The following is a 20,237-nucleotide window of genomic DNA, read 5'->3' on the forward strand; positions in this document are numbered from 1 at the left end:
CTATGTGTGTGTCTAATTATTCTCTAAGTGGGCACACCTCACTGCACCCTTTAATCTCAGCATCTCATTAGAGTGCTCCGTTTGCCACCTTGTTATTTCCCATCCCTTCACCAAGGTCCCCTTTTTTGTTCTGCTCCTCCTTTCAGTCCTCACATCTTCTTACACCCATTTCTTTATTCATAGTATTAAATCCTTCCTTTTATGCTTGTCATTATTCCCTCCTTTCTGTACAGCTCATTACATCCCTCCATCTGTGAACCTCATTATGCCATTCCATTTGTATCTCATTACACCCTCATCATGCACATATTATTAGCTCCCCCATTCATACACAGCACTGCATTCTTTCACTCTGCTGCTTATCACAGCCTGCCCTTTCCACCCTCCCTATTTAATGTTTCCATTTATAAATCATATTATGTCCCCCGCAAATGCCTTTATTATTACATCCAACCATTTATGCATCTCATTACCCCACTGCCCAGGCACATTTCTATTTGCTCATCTCATTGTGGCCCCATCGGACATGCACACGTCATTACCACCCTTTCAGGTGTTCACGTTGCATTACATCCTTCTATGTTTGCATCTCATTATACCCAATTTTCGTAGGTTTGACAACAAACTAACGAAAACAGGCAGATAAATATGTTACTTGCCTTAAGAAAATGAAATATGTTTCTCAGACGCCTGATATCAGTGTTTCTTAAACAAGTCATTCATTTCAGAAAGATTTACATATATTTATCTAGCTGAGACAAAAACACTGTATATTTTATACGCATGAAAAGGAGTGTCTTATCTTACTTTGTTCATATCATCATAATTATCACTACTTTGTATTACTTCTCTACAGTTTACAAAGTAGCATAGGTATCCATGAATTGATTTGTGGTAACAGCTCTCTGAAGGAGGCAGCTTAGGGATCACAGTCATTGTGCAGATTGAGAAGTACATTGAAAGCCCCGAGAAATTAAGATATTTCCCAAGAACTGCTAGTAAATGACAGTAGCAGGGCTCAAACTCAGATCTTCTGGCTCCCAAACCTACATTCTTTATACCATCCCACTGTGCAGAGAAGAACCTTATTTCTAAGTATCACTTGTGTCATCTAACCCATTCTGTAACACTTCCCTACCGTAGAACTGGGTGCCAGTGTTCTTTAGGTTTGGTTTGTTTTCTAAAACAAAACAGTAGAACATATTTCAAACACTTTGCATTTCATGTCTTTGTCTCTGAGTTTGAAGAGCTAGAGTAAAAGAAGCGATCATATGGAGCCACCCAACAAGAATAAATGCAAAAATCAAGAGAAATAAATGGTCCTTTAACGACCATCACCACTGAGGCCAGCCTCACACAGGCAAAATGAGGAGATCCCTCTACAAGTGATTTGAAGGACACCAAGGAATCCTCCCCACACGCAGAACCTTTGTTCCTCACAGATTCTAACCCCTGCCAGTCTCTTTGCTTCACTGAACTGTGTTCTCTGCCTCACTTTTATTTATTTTTGACTTTATTTATTTTGATGAAATAACTGACAAATTCAGGAAAGTGCAGAAAGATGACATCCATTCCCACCACAAGATAGAAGAGGTGTTTACATTTCTTCCATATTTACTTCAAATATTTTCCTTTACAAAAAGAAGGAAACTGTTGCAAATACTCTCCTGAGGTCAGTGTGTATTATTTCTGTGAATGTTTTGTACCATTGTTTTAAAATTTTACATATGTGTTACTGTATTGCATACATCTTTCGTAATATGCTTTCTGTGTTTTAAAAATATGTCTGTTCATACATGTAGATCTAGCTCATGTGGAATTTTCCATTGGGTAAATAGACCAGAGTTTGCTTTATCCCTTTCTCTACTGAGGAGTAGTTCATCTTATCCCATCTGCCTTGATCTCTACTGCTTCACCAGTGCTTAGCACTGTGCTCTGTTGAAAGACTAAACGGAGACATTTGAAATTCCCATATCATGGGAAACAATGCCTTCTCCTTAAGTCCATGATAAGAGTCAGTTTTATCCCATTGATCACTATTCCAAGTAGTAAACAAGTCGACAGAATGATCATTCTTAAAATAAAACTAGACCCTGGCCAAATGTTGATATGCACTAGTGTATTAAAATAATTGTACCCAAAAAGGGTGGTCTGATGCCCAGAACCTGGAATGCTTCTGATGACAGCAAAAGGCAATAAAGGTAGAGAAAAATACAGTGTTTTCTACAGAAGTGTGGTTGATTTTCCCCATGGTTTAAGAAGCAGTGGTATTAGAAGCCACTGGAGACTGTTGCCAGCCCCTGATGCAATCAAACCACGGTGACTGTGGTCACCAAAAGCATGGCCTATTTCAGGCATTAGAAATGGTTGTTGGATAGAAATTCCTCGAGAAACTTCAGAGTCTAGAAAGTCCCTTATTGTGATGTGGAAAAGGACTTCCTCATGCTGTGCTGGTGGGAATGTAAATTGGACAGCCATCCTGAAAAGCAATTTATCAGAACCTAGAGAAGTTAAAGATACGCATAATGTTAAATTTGTTAATGTGTCATGCAAACAAGGTTTCTGGAGCAGAGCAGATTATTGTTATTTACAACGGATAACCTCACCGCTTCCCCTTTGCCTCAGTTGTTTACCCTCAGGCAACACGATGAGAACCACATGTCATCCTACACATACCAAGGTCTGCATTATAGGTAAGGAACCATGAAAACATGAATCTGGATATTTACATAGGGGAGGGACAACGCCCCCACTCATCTGAAAGAAGGGGAGAAAAATCTTTGCTCCTTGGGAAGGATGCTGGGTTCTTACTCTTAACTTTTGGATGCAGATAAATCGCTCCATGGAGAGGACAAGACTAGTGTCTCCAGCTTGATAACCCAGGGATGTCTCCAAATCCTGGGTCTCATCCCCACCTTGAAATATGAACACATACTTCTGGGAAGATAAATCTCTCTAGGTGGTCTCTCACTTTCTGATTAGTTATGAATTCACTTCTAAAGCTTTTTCTTTTAGCCCAGGTCCCAAGTTTCAGTAAAATTTGCTCAGAAAGCCCAGACTCTGCAAAACCATAAAAATATTTTCTCTATATTCTTACACATACCCTATGATCCAGCAGTTTCACTCCTGAATGATTATCCCAGAAGAATTCTTGCTCATGTCCACAAGGGGACATGTATGATGAGAATATTCATTGTTGCATGGTCCGTCTAGGTGCAAAGGTGGAGGCACCCTTGATGCCCATACTTAGGAGAATGGTTAGATAAAATGTGGTGGGTGGTGAAAATGCACTAGTAAATCACATTACAGCAGTAGAGGCAACAAACTAAATACACATACAAAACCTTCTAGAGATCTTGAGTGAAACAAGCGAGAAATAGAATGTGGTCTATGATATAATGTATTTATGAAAATGACAAATACCCTAAGCATTGCTCCATATTTTTCAGGAATACATATCTGTTCAAAGACATATCGAACCCCAAAGAGTGAGAACTTATATAAAGGGGAGATGGGAGCAGAGTCTGAGAATGAGGGCAGTATCAGGGATAAAGGAAGAAAATTAAGACAGCAAGAGAAGGACCTCACCCCCAGCAAAATAATGTACAGAGCTGAGGGGTATGATTATCTCACTAATGGATTCCAAATGAAGAAAAAGAAAGCCTCTCGAATGAGCTTTTTCCACATCAGCACCTCTATGGTCTAGTACACATAGTAATACATACTAGTACTAGATGCTCAATACGTAGTTGTTAAATGCAGGTGGCAACCACTGATTAGAAAAAGAAAAAATCACTGCAATTCTTTGCTTTCCAATATGAAAGGAGGTCCCATGGGAATGCAGGCTTTCATTGCCAGTAGTTCTGGTGATTACATTTACTGCTGACACCCTGTAGAAATGCCAACATTTTCATGACATTTGAACATTGGTAGTCTTTTGCCCTTGCTTCCACTCTGATAAAAAATACTTTGCTGGTTTTAATGGGCTAAAATTTAAAAGAAATTGATACAGCAGAAACTAACACAGCATTGTAAATCAACTATACTCCAAGAAAAATTAATTTAAATAAATTAAATTAAATTAACCACTGGGGAAAGAAATAAAACAAATTGGATCCTTCAAGAAATTAATTATGGGTTTATCAAACATTTATGAAGCTTCACCCAATTTGCCACCTTTATTTTGACTCAATGCATATATGCTTATATTAACTTTTCCATAAACTACTTTATTTAAACTCTTGTCATGCTTACTGCCAACATTCTGTAATCAAAAATATCACTTTTTTTTGGTCCTTAGGTGAGTGTGAAAATTTGGCTTTTTGAATCAAATCAAATATTCTATCATATTTATTGGTTCTTGAATGAAAGAACTCTTCAAAACATCTCTCTGAAATAAATCAAACATGGGTGCCTTCTTCCAGCCACTTGGAGCCAGAACCATAGAATTGTCATGACTTGCCAGGAAGCAGTTCAGTTCTTCTCAACACACTGGGATTCAAAAGATAGGAAGAAGGTCAAGTCTATTTCATGATCTGCAGTGATAGTAAAAAGCTTGCCACTTTGACCTCAAATACTCATGTGTACTTAGGGTTCTTTTCCTAATCTGGGATGGAAAAAGGAGAGACAATGGAATGTAGCACATGTACGACATCCATGTTGAATACTGGAGCACACTGTGAGTTCTTCCAGGTCAGCACCCTTGCCACCTCTGCTCAGAATCTGTCTCCCAGCTGTTACCCACCTCCCTCCTCACACATCCCAACCTCCTGCCAAGTTTCAGATAAGTCCCAACAAGTTCAGTATTCATGCCTCAACTCTTCCTTCTGTATTGCAAAATTTGGAATAAAAACATCTCTGATTATCAAGAGTGGAATTTTTGCTCTTGCAACCAGATTATGTATTTTGTCATATGAAACCAAACTATTGTGGAAAAGTATGAACATATGCACATGAGGATTGACAACTTCCTCAAATACCAATTAATGGAGACAGATCAGCCATCCCCACCTCTGTTCCCAAGGGTGTAGAATTAATTTCCCAGTCAGTGCATGCCAGAATAACTTGGGGAGCTTGTTTAGAAATGCAGATTACCAGGCCCAAACATGGACTTATTGGGTTAGGCTTCCAGAGGCAGACCTGTATATGATGTTTGTAACAAATTTCCCCAGGATTCCTGATGCCCATACCTCCTGAGAACTGGAGATCTGGAAAAGCTGAGGGTCTTGAAAACAAGCAGTCAACATGCTATGTTGATGGATTCAGGCAAACATTCTTCTTCAATTACTACATTTTATTCTAAAAACTTGTTTTATAAAGTTAAATAAAATGAATTCCTGTAATATAAATAGAGACACAGGTATTTTTTTTAAAGTAAATATGTTCTAAAAGAGCTTAATAGTCATAACTGAATAGACATGAAAATTGAAAATCTAAATGCCACTGCTGATATAAATGTGGCTCAATTAGCAAAAATTTAGAAAAATTCGTTGAACAGCTCCTATGGGCAGAGTGCTATGCTAATTAATTTCAGAAGCTACAAAATAATATAGAAATATAATAATATAGAAATAAGCTACAAAATAATATAGAAATTGTTAAGGAACTTTAATCCATTTGAGAGCCAAAAAAGTCACATCAGAAGAAGGTTAATAATAACCACAGCCAAACACAAATAAAGGTGTGTTCTAGTTTCCTTCTGTGAGAAATACTGTGGACCCAGTGGATTGTCTTCTCATGTCCTTGGAATACAGGACTGTGTCTCCTTCATCTATTTGTCTTTGGTTCCTGACACCAGGTGCTCTTAATTCTAAGTGATATGAATTAAACGCAACAGTGATATTTCTCAGAAATTGAAATAAATTTTTAAAATTAGAGCATAAATATTCTTTAGTGTCTCTTTTGTTAGTTTATTCATTCAACATACAGTGTTTCTTACGAGACAGTATGACTACAAAATGTAGGACAACATGAGTAACATAAAGATGAACAATATAGAGAAGAATCATTAATTTTCTTCCCTCAATAAGTTTATTTCACACCCTGAACTCCATACAGTTAGAACATGTGCACTAGAAATAACCATAAAGACGTAAAGTGTTACTATTATGTGAAAATATTGAAGATTGTTTAAAAAATAACTCTTGTTTACATTTCTTAAAACATGCTTGAAGTATGTGCCGAGAGTTGATCCTATTAACCATAGGCACATAGAGCGTGTGAGGCAATCCTACGTTTCGTTATCTGTGCAAAAATAGAGTTAGAACAGAATTTAAATGTGCCAGAACCCAAAGTTCTTCCAGATGTATCCTTTCACTGATTTCTGGAAAATTGTTTCCCAATACCTTCTCACAGTACATAGACCATGTTATAAGATCCACTTCGGACTTTTACAGAATCGATAGCATTGACTCATGCTGTCATTGTCATCAAAGCAATGTTGTAAATATCCTCTGGTCTTTCCAAGCTGCCTGGCATATTTTTCCCTTAGGCTTTGCAAGAGACTTTTTATATAGTTTTCCAAATTCCTACTCCCATTAATGACTTTTTTTTCTAAAACTGGACAAACATTTACTTAATCAGCTGTTTTAAAAACATCATTTTCCCTCTCCAAGGGCCTTTACCCCTTTTGAATTAGATGGTGTTTATCAGGAAAATCCTTCTTAGTGCATGCTTACTATGATTATGTATCTTTTTTCTTTAAGTCAACAGAAATAATACGGACTTCAATATTCTTTGGGTTTTATTGAGGCCTGATTTGGTGTGTACTTGAAAGAATGTGACCCCTCTAAGTAGAAGCATCATTTTCATTGAAAATTGGCCAGCAGTGTCACCTCCTCTTCTCCTTCAGAGCGCAGTCTCAGTATTGATGCCTAAAACTGCATAACAAACCACCGCAAACCTAGCAGCTTAAAACAGCATGCATTTGTTACCTCACAGTTTCCTTGAGTCAGGAATTTGCTTGTGACATAGCCAGGTTCTCTGCTCAGGGTCTCACAAGGCTGCAGTCAAGGTCTTGGCTGAGGTGTATTCTCATTTGGAGGTTCGAATGGAAAGGGTCAGCTTTCAGACTTGCTCAGGGTGCTGGCAGAAATTTGGCAGGGTGGAGGGGTTGTTGTAGGACTGAAGGGCTGGATCTATTACTGGCTGAAGGTGGCCTCTAGGTCCTAGAGGCACCCACAGTTCCCAGCCATGTGGCCCTCTCCATAGGCAGTTTACAGTGTGGCAGCTTGCTTCTTCAAGGCCAGCAGGAGAGTTTCCCTGTGCATCTGCTGGCTACATGGGCTTTGTGTGTGTGTGTGTGTTGGGGGTGGAGGGAGGAGATACATAATAATACAATCACGAGATTAATATTCTATCACCTTTGCCATATTCTTGGTTAAAAGCAAGTCTCAGGTCCCTCCCACACTTAAGAGAAAGGGATTATACAAAAGGATGAACACCAGGAGGTGGGAATTATTAAAAGGTCACCCTAGGGTCTGTCCACCACAATGCCATTGAACGGAAACACTCAATGAGTGACCCTACTTAGATCTAAATTATTTTTATTACTCTTCTGGAGTCTAGTTGTCTTAAAGGAAGTTTGTAATTCTCTAACCAAATCAATTTTAGTTCTCTTGCCTTAAAAAAAAAAAAAGCCATACAGCAATTCCTGGGCAAGGCCTAGAGAAGCTACAGGACCCAGGAGGGCAAAGAAGATGAGTAGGAAAGAGAAATAATGACCTCAAGCACGTTGAAGAAGTCAAAATTCCAAAAGTTTAGGTATCACGAGTTGATGGTTTGTGTTTGCTTGTTTTGTGATTTATTTTGCTTTGATTTTCCACCAGTGTTTGGAACTACCTGTGTATCATTTGTCTCTCTATTCAAAGTTGACTGTTACTGCCAACTTCAGCAGTTCATAGAATTACCATCTACTTCCTCACTCATTCCCCTTTGCACGACACCTAAATCCTCTGAAGAAGTAAGTCTGCTTTTGACTTGAGAACTTGAACGCTGGGATCTCGCTTGCCATCTGTCTTAAACTTTTAAAGTAACTTTTTGCCAAGACACATGTGGATTATGAGCAACAACCTGGGACACTTCTGGTCTCAGAACAGGAAAAATAAAGGAACCCTTAAGTATTATTTTAAGTACTTTGTTTGCTTGCAGTGTTTGTGGTGAATGGTAAATTGATCCTTAATTGTGTGGGAAATAGAGAAGTGATCTGCATGCCAATGGCCAAGTATAGACTTCAGAGACTTAGCAGTTTTGAAACTGATATTTATGAACATCTGCTTTTTCCCCATAAATTTTAATATGGATTTCATCCTTTGAAACCTACAAAACTCCCAGGTGCTTCTTCAGTCTTTATCTTGGAAACATGCTTTTTTAAAACATCTCCTTTTTTTCATTGAACACATTCAACATCACTTTTGCTAAAACAACATTTCTTTATAAACAGTGCCTATTGGAATGCCTAAAAGATGGTATTAAATGTTAGCAGCTCAAAACACTGTGTTCAGCATTTTGAGCCTCCAAAATGTCCAATCCCAGAACACAAGCCGTAACAGTCTTAATAAAGGATGCTAAAAAGAATTCATTTCTAGTCCCAGTTTATGCCTTTCTTTATCCCACAGATATTTCTTTAATGCTTGCTTATTTTTAGTACTGACATTAGAGCAGCCAATAAAACAAAGTCCCTGCCTTCATTGGGTTTTTTGTTCCAGTGAGTGTAAATGTTCCTGAAAAAGAATTCACTTTAAATTTTCATAATACTGTTCGTATAGTTCATTGGAAAACTTTGCACTGGGCCTGCAAACCAATGATACTCATCCATTCTTGATGTTGGACTAGATTCTGGGGTTGTAACTTGTGAACGCAGTAGATATGTTTCTGCTCTCAAGGAGCTTAGAGTTTAGCATACTTCTCACCTGTGTCAAGAAAGGCAGACCCAGGGAACTTTGAGGTAGGATCTGGGTAGCCCCTGATCATTCTCTATTTTAGATCCGCTGTAAGTAGGGCTAACAATGCCTCCATCCCTTGGCTCTTGGGCATACTAAGAGCCGTTACTATGGGTAGAAGATGAGTGTGTGGACCAGAGGAAAGGAAATAAAATCACAGCTCAATAGACGACAAACAGAGAAATCAGCTGGGCACGTGCAAGGCTATAAAAGACATTAAATCCCTGCTAGGAAAGCAACTTTTTAAGAGTGCAATTCTGACCACTCTGTAGCAGAGGCTATAAGTCATTTACATAATAGGAAAGCCTCAGGAGGATAGTAGAGCTATTTAATTTGGTTAAGCTAATAGTTTTCCATCCATTTACAGTGTAATGGAACCTCCCTCCTCTGCCTCTTAAACAGGAGCACATTGGCAGGTTGCCACAGGGCACATAAAACAGGGGCGGTCTTCTTGGTGTGTCAATTCTACTCAACCATTTAGAGGGGAAAAGGTAATTAATTTACTGATAAGTAATTTAAGGCATTATTTTCCATTAAAACCAATGCAGCCATAAAATGGACTAGCATGCAAAATTTGCATCCGCTTTTAAGATAAGCATGAAACTAAAACAGGGCTGGAGCCAAGGGCTGAGGGATTAAACCCTCTCACACATTTTCTATCAGCCCCCTGTGAAGCCAACCTAATAAAAATAATTTTTTGGTATGAATAATTGATCCTCAATGTTATGTAAAGTGTAAATAAAAGACAAGTCCCCCAGAAGCATTCCTTTCAACCACACTGCCACTTGGATACCCCAACTTTTTAGAAATTCTGGAGCTGCTGTTAGATGTAAGAAAATTCTGGGCCACTTCACTTCCCCACAACCTGACGCCCAGCCCTAGGGCCCATGCTCGCTGCCTTCCACATTTAAGAGCACTGCCCTGGGAGAGTTTGAACTGGCTGCTGTGTTCCAAAATGGGCCAAGAGAGGTTTGCTCAATGCCCCCTCCTTGTGCCTGGCAGTGAATTTGAGCCCTGGACGTCCTGCTTCCATATCCCATTTTCCCCCTCTCAGAATGCTATGCGGCAGGCAGACCCACTTATGTTCTTTGTGCTTTGTGTTCCTGAAACAGGATCTGGACCAGGTACAGCTGCATCTGGAAGAAGTGAGGTTCTTTGACGTGTTTGGCTTCAGCGAAGCAGCAGGAGCGTGGCAATGCTTCATGTGCAACAACCCTGAGAAAGCAACTGGTAAGAGCCTCCCTCCCCTGGCTGCTGAGAATCACTTGTGCCCCTGGGATTTACAGGGATGCATGATCCCCACCGTTCTGGTTGGCTTTCTTCTTGCATAAACATCCTAAGTTGGCATAATCCACAGAGGTGTGCCTGACTGCCTCTGCTTCATGCTGAGAAAGGTATCCCACCAAAGTGGGAGTGAGAAAAAGGGAGGATGTTGAAAGGGAGAGAAACATAAATGAGAAATGAGCAAGAGAAACAATGCCTACAATTATATGGCTATCGAGAGAGTGGTACTGGCCATTTTGCCCTGAAAACATTCTTCATTTCGACCCCGATGACCCTGAGGGTTAGAGAAAAACAAGCATCCTGTCAAGAAGCCCAAGGAAACGAGACCACACTAAATGAGTGAATGGTTGCACAGGCCTCCTCATCTCATAGTCCTCCCTTACATATGTGCTTGATGATTGAACTGGGTGAAAAGTGAGACATTTAAAGAGTAGGGAATTATTTGAGAAATAGCTTCATAGCTGGTTATTTACCATTCCCTTCCTTTCTGCTGCCCAAGGAACTTGGTCTACTGACCTTGCCTAAAAAATAATCGTTGGTGAATCTGAGCCAAGCTCTATGTTAAACATGTCAGTATCTCATTAACCTTCACAGTAATCTCATAAGGCTAGTACTAATATTATCTCCATTTTACTGATGGGGCACCTGAGGCACAGAGGGATTTGGGAACTGCCTGAGGTCACACAGGTAATAAGTTAACAGCGTCTGGATTTGAACTCAATCTGACTCCAGAGCCCACGCTCTTAACCAACTCTCCATGCTCCCTCCCAGTTACGCTTGCCCCAGTCTGACCAGTGGAAATAGGTTGATAAAAAGTCTAATCTTCACAAAGTTATGCTGTCCTTGGGAACAGAATACTTTATCACCAATGTGCCCTCTTAGAAGGCATAGAGCTCTCAACACTGACACTGCTCAGGAACTGCAGTTTAGACCAAGAGAACGGTATTAAAACACTGTTGAACACAAACCACTTTGTAGATGAACCATCCTCTAGAGAGCCGTTGATTATACCACCTGTACCCATTCCTTGAATTGGGGGATTTTGTGCATCTTAAAGATCATCCATTGTGGCAAGTCTATCCTCTTGCTCAGCCAAGAAGTTGAGACTGAATCGGGAAAAAAATGTGTTTATTTGGCCAGATGGAAATGTGAGGGGCTCTCAGAGAGGCACCAACTAAAACGTATTACCCCACAGAGATGGTATGGGTGGAAGAAGCTGGCATTAAGGATAGCAGCCTTCGTGAGGCACACATTGCTGGATGATTACAGACCAAGTCTGGGTTGATGCCAGAATGAATGCCCCAATTTTTAAAAAGTTAATTTGAGCAAAGAAGGAATTGAGGAACTGAATGTCTCCATTATGAAACTTGCTAATTAGACCTTATTTCACCTGTGAAAAAGACAAAGCATAAAAGAAACCTTATTTGAGATCGTGGCGAAGTAAGGTGCTTATCTGAGGTGGCTCTGAGGGGCCCTTAAGAATTTCATTCCAAGTAAGCTGAGTCCTTACCTTAGTTCAATAAACATTGAATCGTATCTGGCCAAGGGAGGCTCAGGAAAGGGCCCGCAAGTTAAAACCACAAAGTGCTCCTTTAATATATGTTTTCTCAAATTCACTGCCATGAACTTGAAAAGAACATTTTGCACATTCACTCGTTCTTATTTGTGTTTCTCACAGTTAAATATAGACCAAGAACATATAGCAATAAAAATTCAAACAAGGCCAAATATTTTATAGCAGAACATACTGAATCAAAACGTTTGGTGCCGAAAACTTAGCGTGCTTAGGTTTCTTTTCTCATTTCCTTTTGCTCCATGAAAGGGGATTTGAATCTGAGAGAAATCCTATTTTAAATTATTATTTTCACCAAAAACTCTTGACTCTCTGAAAAGTTTATATAGGTTGTTGATCTAATTTTCTTATTTTTATATAGCATATAAATTATATATTTAAGTGAAAAGTCTAACATAATACTGCTGACACATATATTATTCATAGGGATGATATTTGCATTCATGTTATGCTTAAATTGTAAGTTTAAAGGTGATCAAGACATAAATATTGGGAAAAAAAATTTTTTTTTTCCAAGGAATAAATATTTTGTTATTTGGTTATGCACAGCTAGCATAGTACTTGGGTCCCATTTTTCATTTATGAAATGCACGTTTGTTGTGTTGGTTGAATGTCTTCTCCAGGCTGAGCCTTGGGATAAAATATGAATAAGGTACAATATCTCTGCTCTGAAAGGATTCATAATCCAGTTAGGGCCAGAAGACATATATGGAAACATCTAACATACTTCCTTGTATGTTTTTAGCATGCAATAAATACCTGTTGAGTGAGTCAATGAATGAATAATACTTAGAAATGGAAAAGTCAAATACATCTTGAATATTAAAATGTTTCAAAATTGTGATTATGTGTTAATAATATCAAGTACATCACTATACCATACCCATTGCATTCTGGGTCTGGTAAATGGAGGTTGGTGCTTCTTTCCTCTTTGAGAGAAGTCACCGTATACACATCAGAGTCTGCTTCCCTGTCTTTGCTCCTGATGTACTGTGCCCAAGTCCTGTTACTGCTCTGGTTTGGTGAGCGCTCCTGCAAGGCCCAGATGCCCTGTCAGCCTCAGGGAGGAGGGATCTAAAGAGATAGGATTGGTGCCTAGGACAAAAGACTGAAGAAATTGCATTTGGGTTTTTTTTTTTTAAGGTATTGGCAAATGGTACAATGTTCTCAAATATTTGTTGTTCCAGTATTTTCTAATGAGGCCATTAGAAAATTTCAGTTAGACATCAGGAAAGTCATCCTGAAATATAAATCCTTCTTAATAATGTGTAAACTAAACTGTGGGACTCCAGAAATTGACAGCAAATCAACTGGCTTCCACGGTCACTTTAAGGACATTCTCCTCCTTGGGTAAAAGTCACATCACCCCGCCAACTCCCAGTCATCTTCCCATCAACTCTACCATCAACACACAGAAATGCACAGAAGTTTACTATTTGGTATTCAGAAAAATATTTTTTTGTCCAGTTGGGTGTGAAGTCAGAGGAAGCTAAATGCTAGCATAGTGTAAAGGTCTTAAAATTATAAATTGCTGGCATTTATCATACTAACTATGTGCTAAGTCTTACATGCATTTTTCTCGCCATTATTGAGTCCATTTTACAGATCAAGAAACTGAAACACAGAGAGAGGTTAAGTACTTTTTCCAAGGTCACACAGCTACTAAGTGGTACAACTAGGATTTTAATCCAGGTTAATTCCTGAACCTGAAATTTCAATCTCTAGGGCAAATCCAAGTTAAGCACATGGAATATTGAAAATTACAAGAACAATTATTTCATAATGTTATATTGCATTGGAAAGACCAAGGAGTGATCTACTGATACCTCTCTGATGACTTAATCTACTCAAAAGATGAGCAGGGGTTTTGGTATGATAATGTGTGGGAAATGATTACATGTAGGAAATGGTTACGTAGAAGCTATTTCCAATCCCTCCAACTGCTGATTCAGTTTCTGATAATCATTTTATAAAAGTACAGAGTAGAAGGTTAGTAAGTCACTGAAGTAACTCAAGAATCCTCAGAGACTTGCTTGTTGGTGTTTATTGCCAATCCCATTACCCCACATGAATGAGAGAATAGAGGTTGAGCAAATAGATCAAACAGAACAGAATCTATTTCTGGAAAACCAAACAAATCCCTTTATCAGTCATCCTTGTGTCCTGGAACTGCTAGTGCATGTTAACAGTAAGAATTAATCAGCTGGACCGTCCTGGAACACATCTGGCTGTCTATTCAGTCACATTGTTTTTTTTAAAGGAAGAGGAGGAACTAAATCGTGACTTTCACTCTTGTTTCTTGAGACACATGGGATGCCTTTGTTCTTACACCCTACAGAAAACAACTCAGAGATGTCTTGGTTTTGGCACTTGTGTCTCCCTCTGTAGATCTGAGCACTCGCCAGTGTGATCACTCTCTTAGTCACTGGATATTTAGATATTGAATGTGATTGTCTGTAGGAGGTCTCCTTAGGTTATAAAAGAGAATGAAAAACATTTTTTCAGACAGACTTCAACCATCTATCATGATTCCTCTTTAGAACTTGATTTCAAACATTTGTGCTATAAGAACATGCTGTCCATTATATCACATGGACAAATAGAGATGGTTTCAAAATGCTATCAGGATAAGAAAGACCTCTGTCAGGAGATATTCTTCAGACACTAGAAACTGGTAACAGCAGTGTGGCTCTCCTTTGCTGGACACCTTCAGCGTGAGCTAGATGGCTTTCCACTCGAGACACCAACATGAAAATGGACTAGGGACTTCCCTGGTGGTCCAGTGGTTAAGTCTCCGTGCTTCCACTGCAGGGGTCACAGGTTCGATCACTGGTCAGGGAACTGGGATCCTGCATGCCGCACGGCGAAAAAAAAAGAAAATGGGCTAAATGACCTCTGAGGACCGAACTCATAAGACATAAATCGCCTGTGGGTCCATTAGTATGGAACTTTTCCATTTAATTTTAGTGCCAACTTTCACAGAACTTTAAGGGTGACAAAAGAAAACCCACTTTGGATTTATGCAGTGACTGGGTTTGTCTTATGATGCCTTCCCTCCTACCATAGTGTGTGAGCATGTTGTCTTCCATGTTAAATGTGGTTGGAGTGCCAAAAACAGGACAGTGGTTGGGCAGGATAACATCACATTTTCACACGTATATACTGTTAATGTCTCGGTTCATAAGACTGAACCCCAGACTGTTGTTCAAAGATACTTTGAATTAGTTAATGACAAAATAAATACATGCTCATCAACTCAGATAAGTTATTATCCTTATCCTGAAATCTTTTTCCCTTTCCCCTCTTCCCATCTCCCTGTTCTATGCCTCTCTGTTAAGCCTTCCCACACTCACATTCTCTCTCTCTCTCTGTCTCTGTCTCTCTCAAACTCACATACAAACACACACACACGTGCATACACACTGGCATACATGGACACACCACCCCAACAGAATAAACTCTCTCCTCTCTGTCCTTTCCGTTCTCTGCCCACACCTTCTGTAGTGTACACAGCACGTTGCCATCAGCCTCTCCCACTAGACAGTAAACTAGAGGTGGAAAAACCATCCATTATTTTTCTTTGTATGCCCTACCCAGTACCTGGCACATGGTAGCATTTAACAAGTATTTGGCATATAGATGGGTGATGGAGTAATTCATGGATCATGTAAAGTGATAGGATGATGATAGAAGAAATAAGATTTGTTTTGAAATGCAACTTTAAAATCTAATTCTTTCTCAAAATTAAAAAAAATAACTTACTAAACTGAAACCTTGAAATAGCAGCTTTTGCAAAGTAAGCTTTTATAAGAAGAAAATGTTGCTATGTACAAAGTTTCAACACTATATGGTTACCCAATTTTAATATTTTACTAAACGGTTTCAATACACACAGAGTTCATAGTAAGCTTGCTAATAACCTGTGAGCCTCTATGAGAAATAAGCTAAGATCAGTAGCCTAATACCCGGCAGGGGTTAATTTCCATTTTTCAACCAGCATCACTATCCTAATCCTTCTGCCTTTCCACATTGGGTCAACAACAATCTTATCTTGACAGGCTGAAAGTTTACTTGCAGCAAAGCGTGAATCGCTCTGTGGTTACCCACAAACAAATCATCAGGCATTGAAATGTGTCCTCTTACACTCAGAGAATAAGCCGAGTCAAGACAACCCATGGAGGGGGAGAAGCATGCTTTAGAAAGGCAGACTAGAGTGAATAAATCAGTCTCTACCACTTTACAGATTCGAAGTGACATAAGAATTTTTATGTAGTTTTCTAAAATAAAGAACTTAATATCTTTTAAAAGAGCTCTAGTCATCACCTTTCAGAGTAATCTTACTTTTTTATCTACCTATACAAATACATTAGGAATGAAATTTATTTTTCAGACACAAGCTCCTCTATGTAAAAGACATAAAAGTGCATTTAGCGGCCACTGAGAATGAAGTCATCAAATACCTCATATTTTGCCTTGGATCTCATCCCTTCCACCTTCTCAGAAACTCCACAGCGTAGATTACCCTTCCTCTCTTTTTTATTCAATGTCTCCCTCCAACTTTAACTCCCATGGGCTTTTAAACACTTTCAACTGGCTTAATGTCTCCTTTCCCTTTACCTACTGCCTCTCTCTCACCTCCTCTTGAAAGCCAAAAGAGTCCCGTCACTGCTCACTCTGAATTTCCTTGCCTCCTTCTCCTCCTGCTTCAACCCTCTCTAATCTGGCCTCTAAGCCCATTATCTCTGTGGTCATTTAAGGCCACGCAGGTCCCAGGCACGGGGTATGTTCAGTCCTTGTGTCACTTGCCTTAAGCAGCATTCAATTCTGTTGGCCAGTTCCTCCTTCCTCAAACATTTCTCGCTTTGCCTTCTGAGACAGCACTTCTTGGGTCTCCCTCCTACTCTAGACACTCCTTCTCAGCCTCCTTTCCAGGCCCACCTTCCTCTATCCACCTATTCATTGTCAGAGCACCTCTCTTCCCCTCACTGTAACTCTCTCCTCTGTCAATCTCCACTGCTTCTGCGGCTTCAGTAACCTCTTCTATGACAAAACTCCCAAATGTGTATCTGCAGTCCAGGCCCCTCCTCTGATTGACTTCTCCCATCACTTCAAAGGCATCTCAAACTCAGTTCATTTAAATTAAAACTCATAAGGGTCCCGCCCTTGTCCCCTCCCCCCCAAAAAAAAACAAACAACACTTGATTTTCTTCCAGCATTCCCCATTTCAGTAAATACAACATCACTCATTCTGATGCATCAGCCAGAGACCCACTGCCCTCTCTCCTACCCCTATCTAATCTATCACCCAGTATTGTGGATTTACCTTCTCAACTGTGCTCAACTCTGTCCACCTCTCTCCATTGCCCTAAAGCAAACTACCATCACCTCTGACCTAAAATAATGGCAATAGCCTCTTGACTGTGCTACTTGGACCTTCCAGCCTCCTTCCCACATTGCAGCCAGAATGACCTCTTCGAGGCACAAATCTGATGGGACCACTCTCTGCATAAAACCTTACCATGGCTTCCCACAGCTCTTAGCTTAAAGACCAAACTCCATACCATGTGCCTGAGAGCTTCACATGCAACGTTCTCTCCCAGCCTTTCCAGCCTCATCTTGTCCCCAGTGCCATCTGCTCCTCTCTGCTCTGCCCAGAAAGAGCTCCTTTCAGTTTCTTATACTCACCTCACTTCTTCCTGCCACTATGCTTTTGTATCTGCTGTTCTTCTGCTAGGAGTGCCCTTTCTCCCCTCATCACCTAGTTAATGTAGATCTTAGCTTTCCCATTACAACTCAGATTCATTGCCTTTCTATAACCTCCTGATTTATGCTAAGGTCCTCAAAGTACTTCGGAGCCTCTCCCTATAACACTTGATATACCTGTCATCTTGTTTTTTGTTGTTGTTACTCTTTCATTTGGTTGGCTTTTGCATGTGATTATCTGATTAATGTCTACTTCCTGCAGTAAACAAGTTCTATGGAGGGAGTTCCCCTCATGCATCTATCCTCAGCCCCTAGCACACAGTAGATACTCAATAAATACCTGCCAAATAAATGAATGACCAATTTTGTATTTTCTCAAAAAATTTTTAGTAAAATTTTTCTTAGGCAAGTGGTGACAAAAAACAAATTAATGAATTCACAATAATTCACTGTAAGAGAAACAAGGTATTCATATGATGACATTTGCAGTGTATCTTTTGTGCTAAACGTATTCTTTGTATAAACAGTATTTTCTTAATAAGCTCTTCTCAAAGGCACTATGAGAGATCATTTTATTTAACAGAGAGTAGTTATTGTGTGTGTATGTATGTATGTCAGATTCACAGAGTGTTATGGTGTATATGATACAGATAAAGCTTCCAATGCAGACATTGTAAAACTTCTATTTATTGCCGAAAGGTTTGAGGCCAAGTGTTGAACCACACCAGATGGAAATTGTGTTAAGTAATTCCACAAAAGCAGTGTAGGCACACCTTAGAATGCTCTTAAACACCAAGAATGTACATGCATGCAGGTGGGACAATGGCTAACGTGTGCAACTTGTACAGCCCAAACAAGGTGACCCTCCTTATCACAGAGCTGGTACAAGTGTGTCAGATCTATTTTTTTCCATACAAAGAAAGCTGTACAATGTCAAGGCCGTGCCGGAAAGCACTCAGCATTTTAAACTGTCTAAAATCCTATGGTCAGGTGTTGCCAGCAATACCTATCCATGACATCATATTAATGAGATGACAGCATGGGACCAACATGGGAAGTGTGTATGGAACCCTTTTTTATTCAAAGTTCAAGAATAAGGTTGAGCAATTCTCTCCATTCATTTCTCCCACCCCTGATCTTTTCCCATTGGTCCCTATCAGTCGTTACTGGGCAAGTCTGGGCCAGTCTTCTTTGATAGGTTCCCATAAGGGCACAAAGGTGACCATACTTACTGCTCAGAACTTACTGAGCAGGTTACCTTCTTGGCAAGTGGCCTTAGAATTTTTCTTTCACTGATGACACCATAAGTAAGCCAAATTCCACAAACATTGATTCTGAACATTTTCTTCTATAACTCTATTAACTTAAGCCAAGGACATGCATGTGATCTTATACTGCTATCCTATTCTTTAATTTTATGGAAAGGTCATAACAATTTTCTTCCCACTATTGGTTTTGCAGTTTTACTATTTTGGGTATTGTACGACCTATTACTGTCATCTATCATGAGGCTACTATCATTTCCTAGAAGTTCCTGAGCTATGTTAGAATAACCTGGGGATCCTGTTAAAAACGCAGGGTCCCTCACCCTACCCCAAAATTTTGCTTCAGTAGGTTTGGGGTGGTTCCTTGTAGCGTGCATTTTAAGAAGCCAGCAGGTAATTCTGATGTAGGTGGCCCTCAGAACAGTTTGGGAAACACTGCTCTACAAGCTTATAAAAGAGTAGTGCTGAGGCTTTTTTTAGAACAATATTTCAGTGATTAATAGAGAAGCCTAGAAAGCAGACTGCATTTTGATGGGTATGAAATTACTGAGAAAGGAAGCCATTCGGCACATGTGAAAGTGCCCTCAAAGGGCTGCTGTCAAAATGAGTTTGTCCTTTTTTGGACCCCACGCATCTTGTAGGATGTTACAAAATGGATGCTGGATGATAGCTCCTCGTTTATTTACTACTGTAAGGAAATATGAGCTTCTAAAACACTGCCTGGATATTCATACGAAACATGCCATTTGTTACAATCCTCAGTGATTTCAGAAACCACAGATGCTCAGCCTACTAAATGTGGCTCCTATGACCTCCTCAGTTAATGATTCTATCCCTCTTTAAGCATATCCTCTGTAATTAGAGTTGGCTTTATTAGAACTGGCACACATACAAGAAAATCAGTAAAACCATAGAAGGGAATTGAAGTAAAGTTGAGACTCTCAATACATAAAAAATAATTCCCCACAGACTGTACAGGAGTTGTAATTCCCAGAAGCAGTCATTTCAAGGGAAAAGTTTTTAAAAGACATACTTTTTCTCAGTTCTTCTTTTAAAACTAAGTATTTGAGATTGACGTTTTTTCTTCCAGAATATGCCTTCTTTTGAAGGTATTTGTCTTTAACAATCAAGAAAAAATATCTAAGAATTCGAACATCACAAATTAAATTCACAACCGTCTTAATTATTCTTGTACAATGCAATATTTTCAAGACAAAAGTTGCGTAAGCCAGAAAGCATACATATAAGGAACTTCTGGGTATGGATAGAGTTTGGTACAATGTGAATAGTAGTTAACGGTGGGGGACATGTCACCACCTACTGTCATAAGAATAAGCAGGAACTCTGGAATAAAAGGGAGCGACCACCAATGATGTGGAAAAGGCTCCCAGTGCAGCCCAATCCACTATTGGATTAGCTTGAATATGGCAGTCTTTGTGAACAAGTGGATCTGTTACTCAACAACAGAAGAGT

At 39.5% G+C, this 20,237-nt stretch overlaps 1 protein-coding gene across 1 annotated transcript in view; it reads left to right on the plus strand.

Moving 5' to 3' along the window:
* The window catches only part of VEPH1 (ventricular zone expressed PH domain containing 1), a 209,797-nt gene that overhangs the window by 177,541 nt on the left and 12,019 nt on the right, over positions 1–20,237 (plus strand). The window contains exon 11 of the mRNA XM_022573628.2: positions 10,052–10,169. Coding sequence (XP_022429336.1) covers positions 10,052–10,169 — 118 coding nt within the window. The remainder of the gene's footprint in view (positions 1–10,051; positions 10,170–20,237) is intronic.

Source organism: Delphinapterus leucas, chromosome 4 (genome assembly GCF_059928025.1).
Source record: "Delphinapterus leucas isolate spDelLeu-1000000601 "Yukka" chromosome 4, BTC_Dleu_Yukka2, whole genome shotgun sequence".
In the NCBI taxonomy this organism is placed as follows: domain Eukaryota; kingdom Metazoa; phylum Chordata; class Mammalia; order Artiodactyla; family Monodontidae; genus Delphinapterus; species Delphinapterus leucas.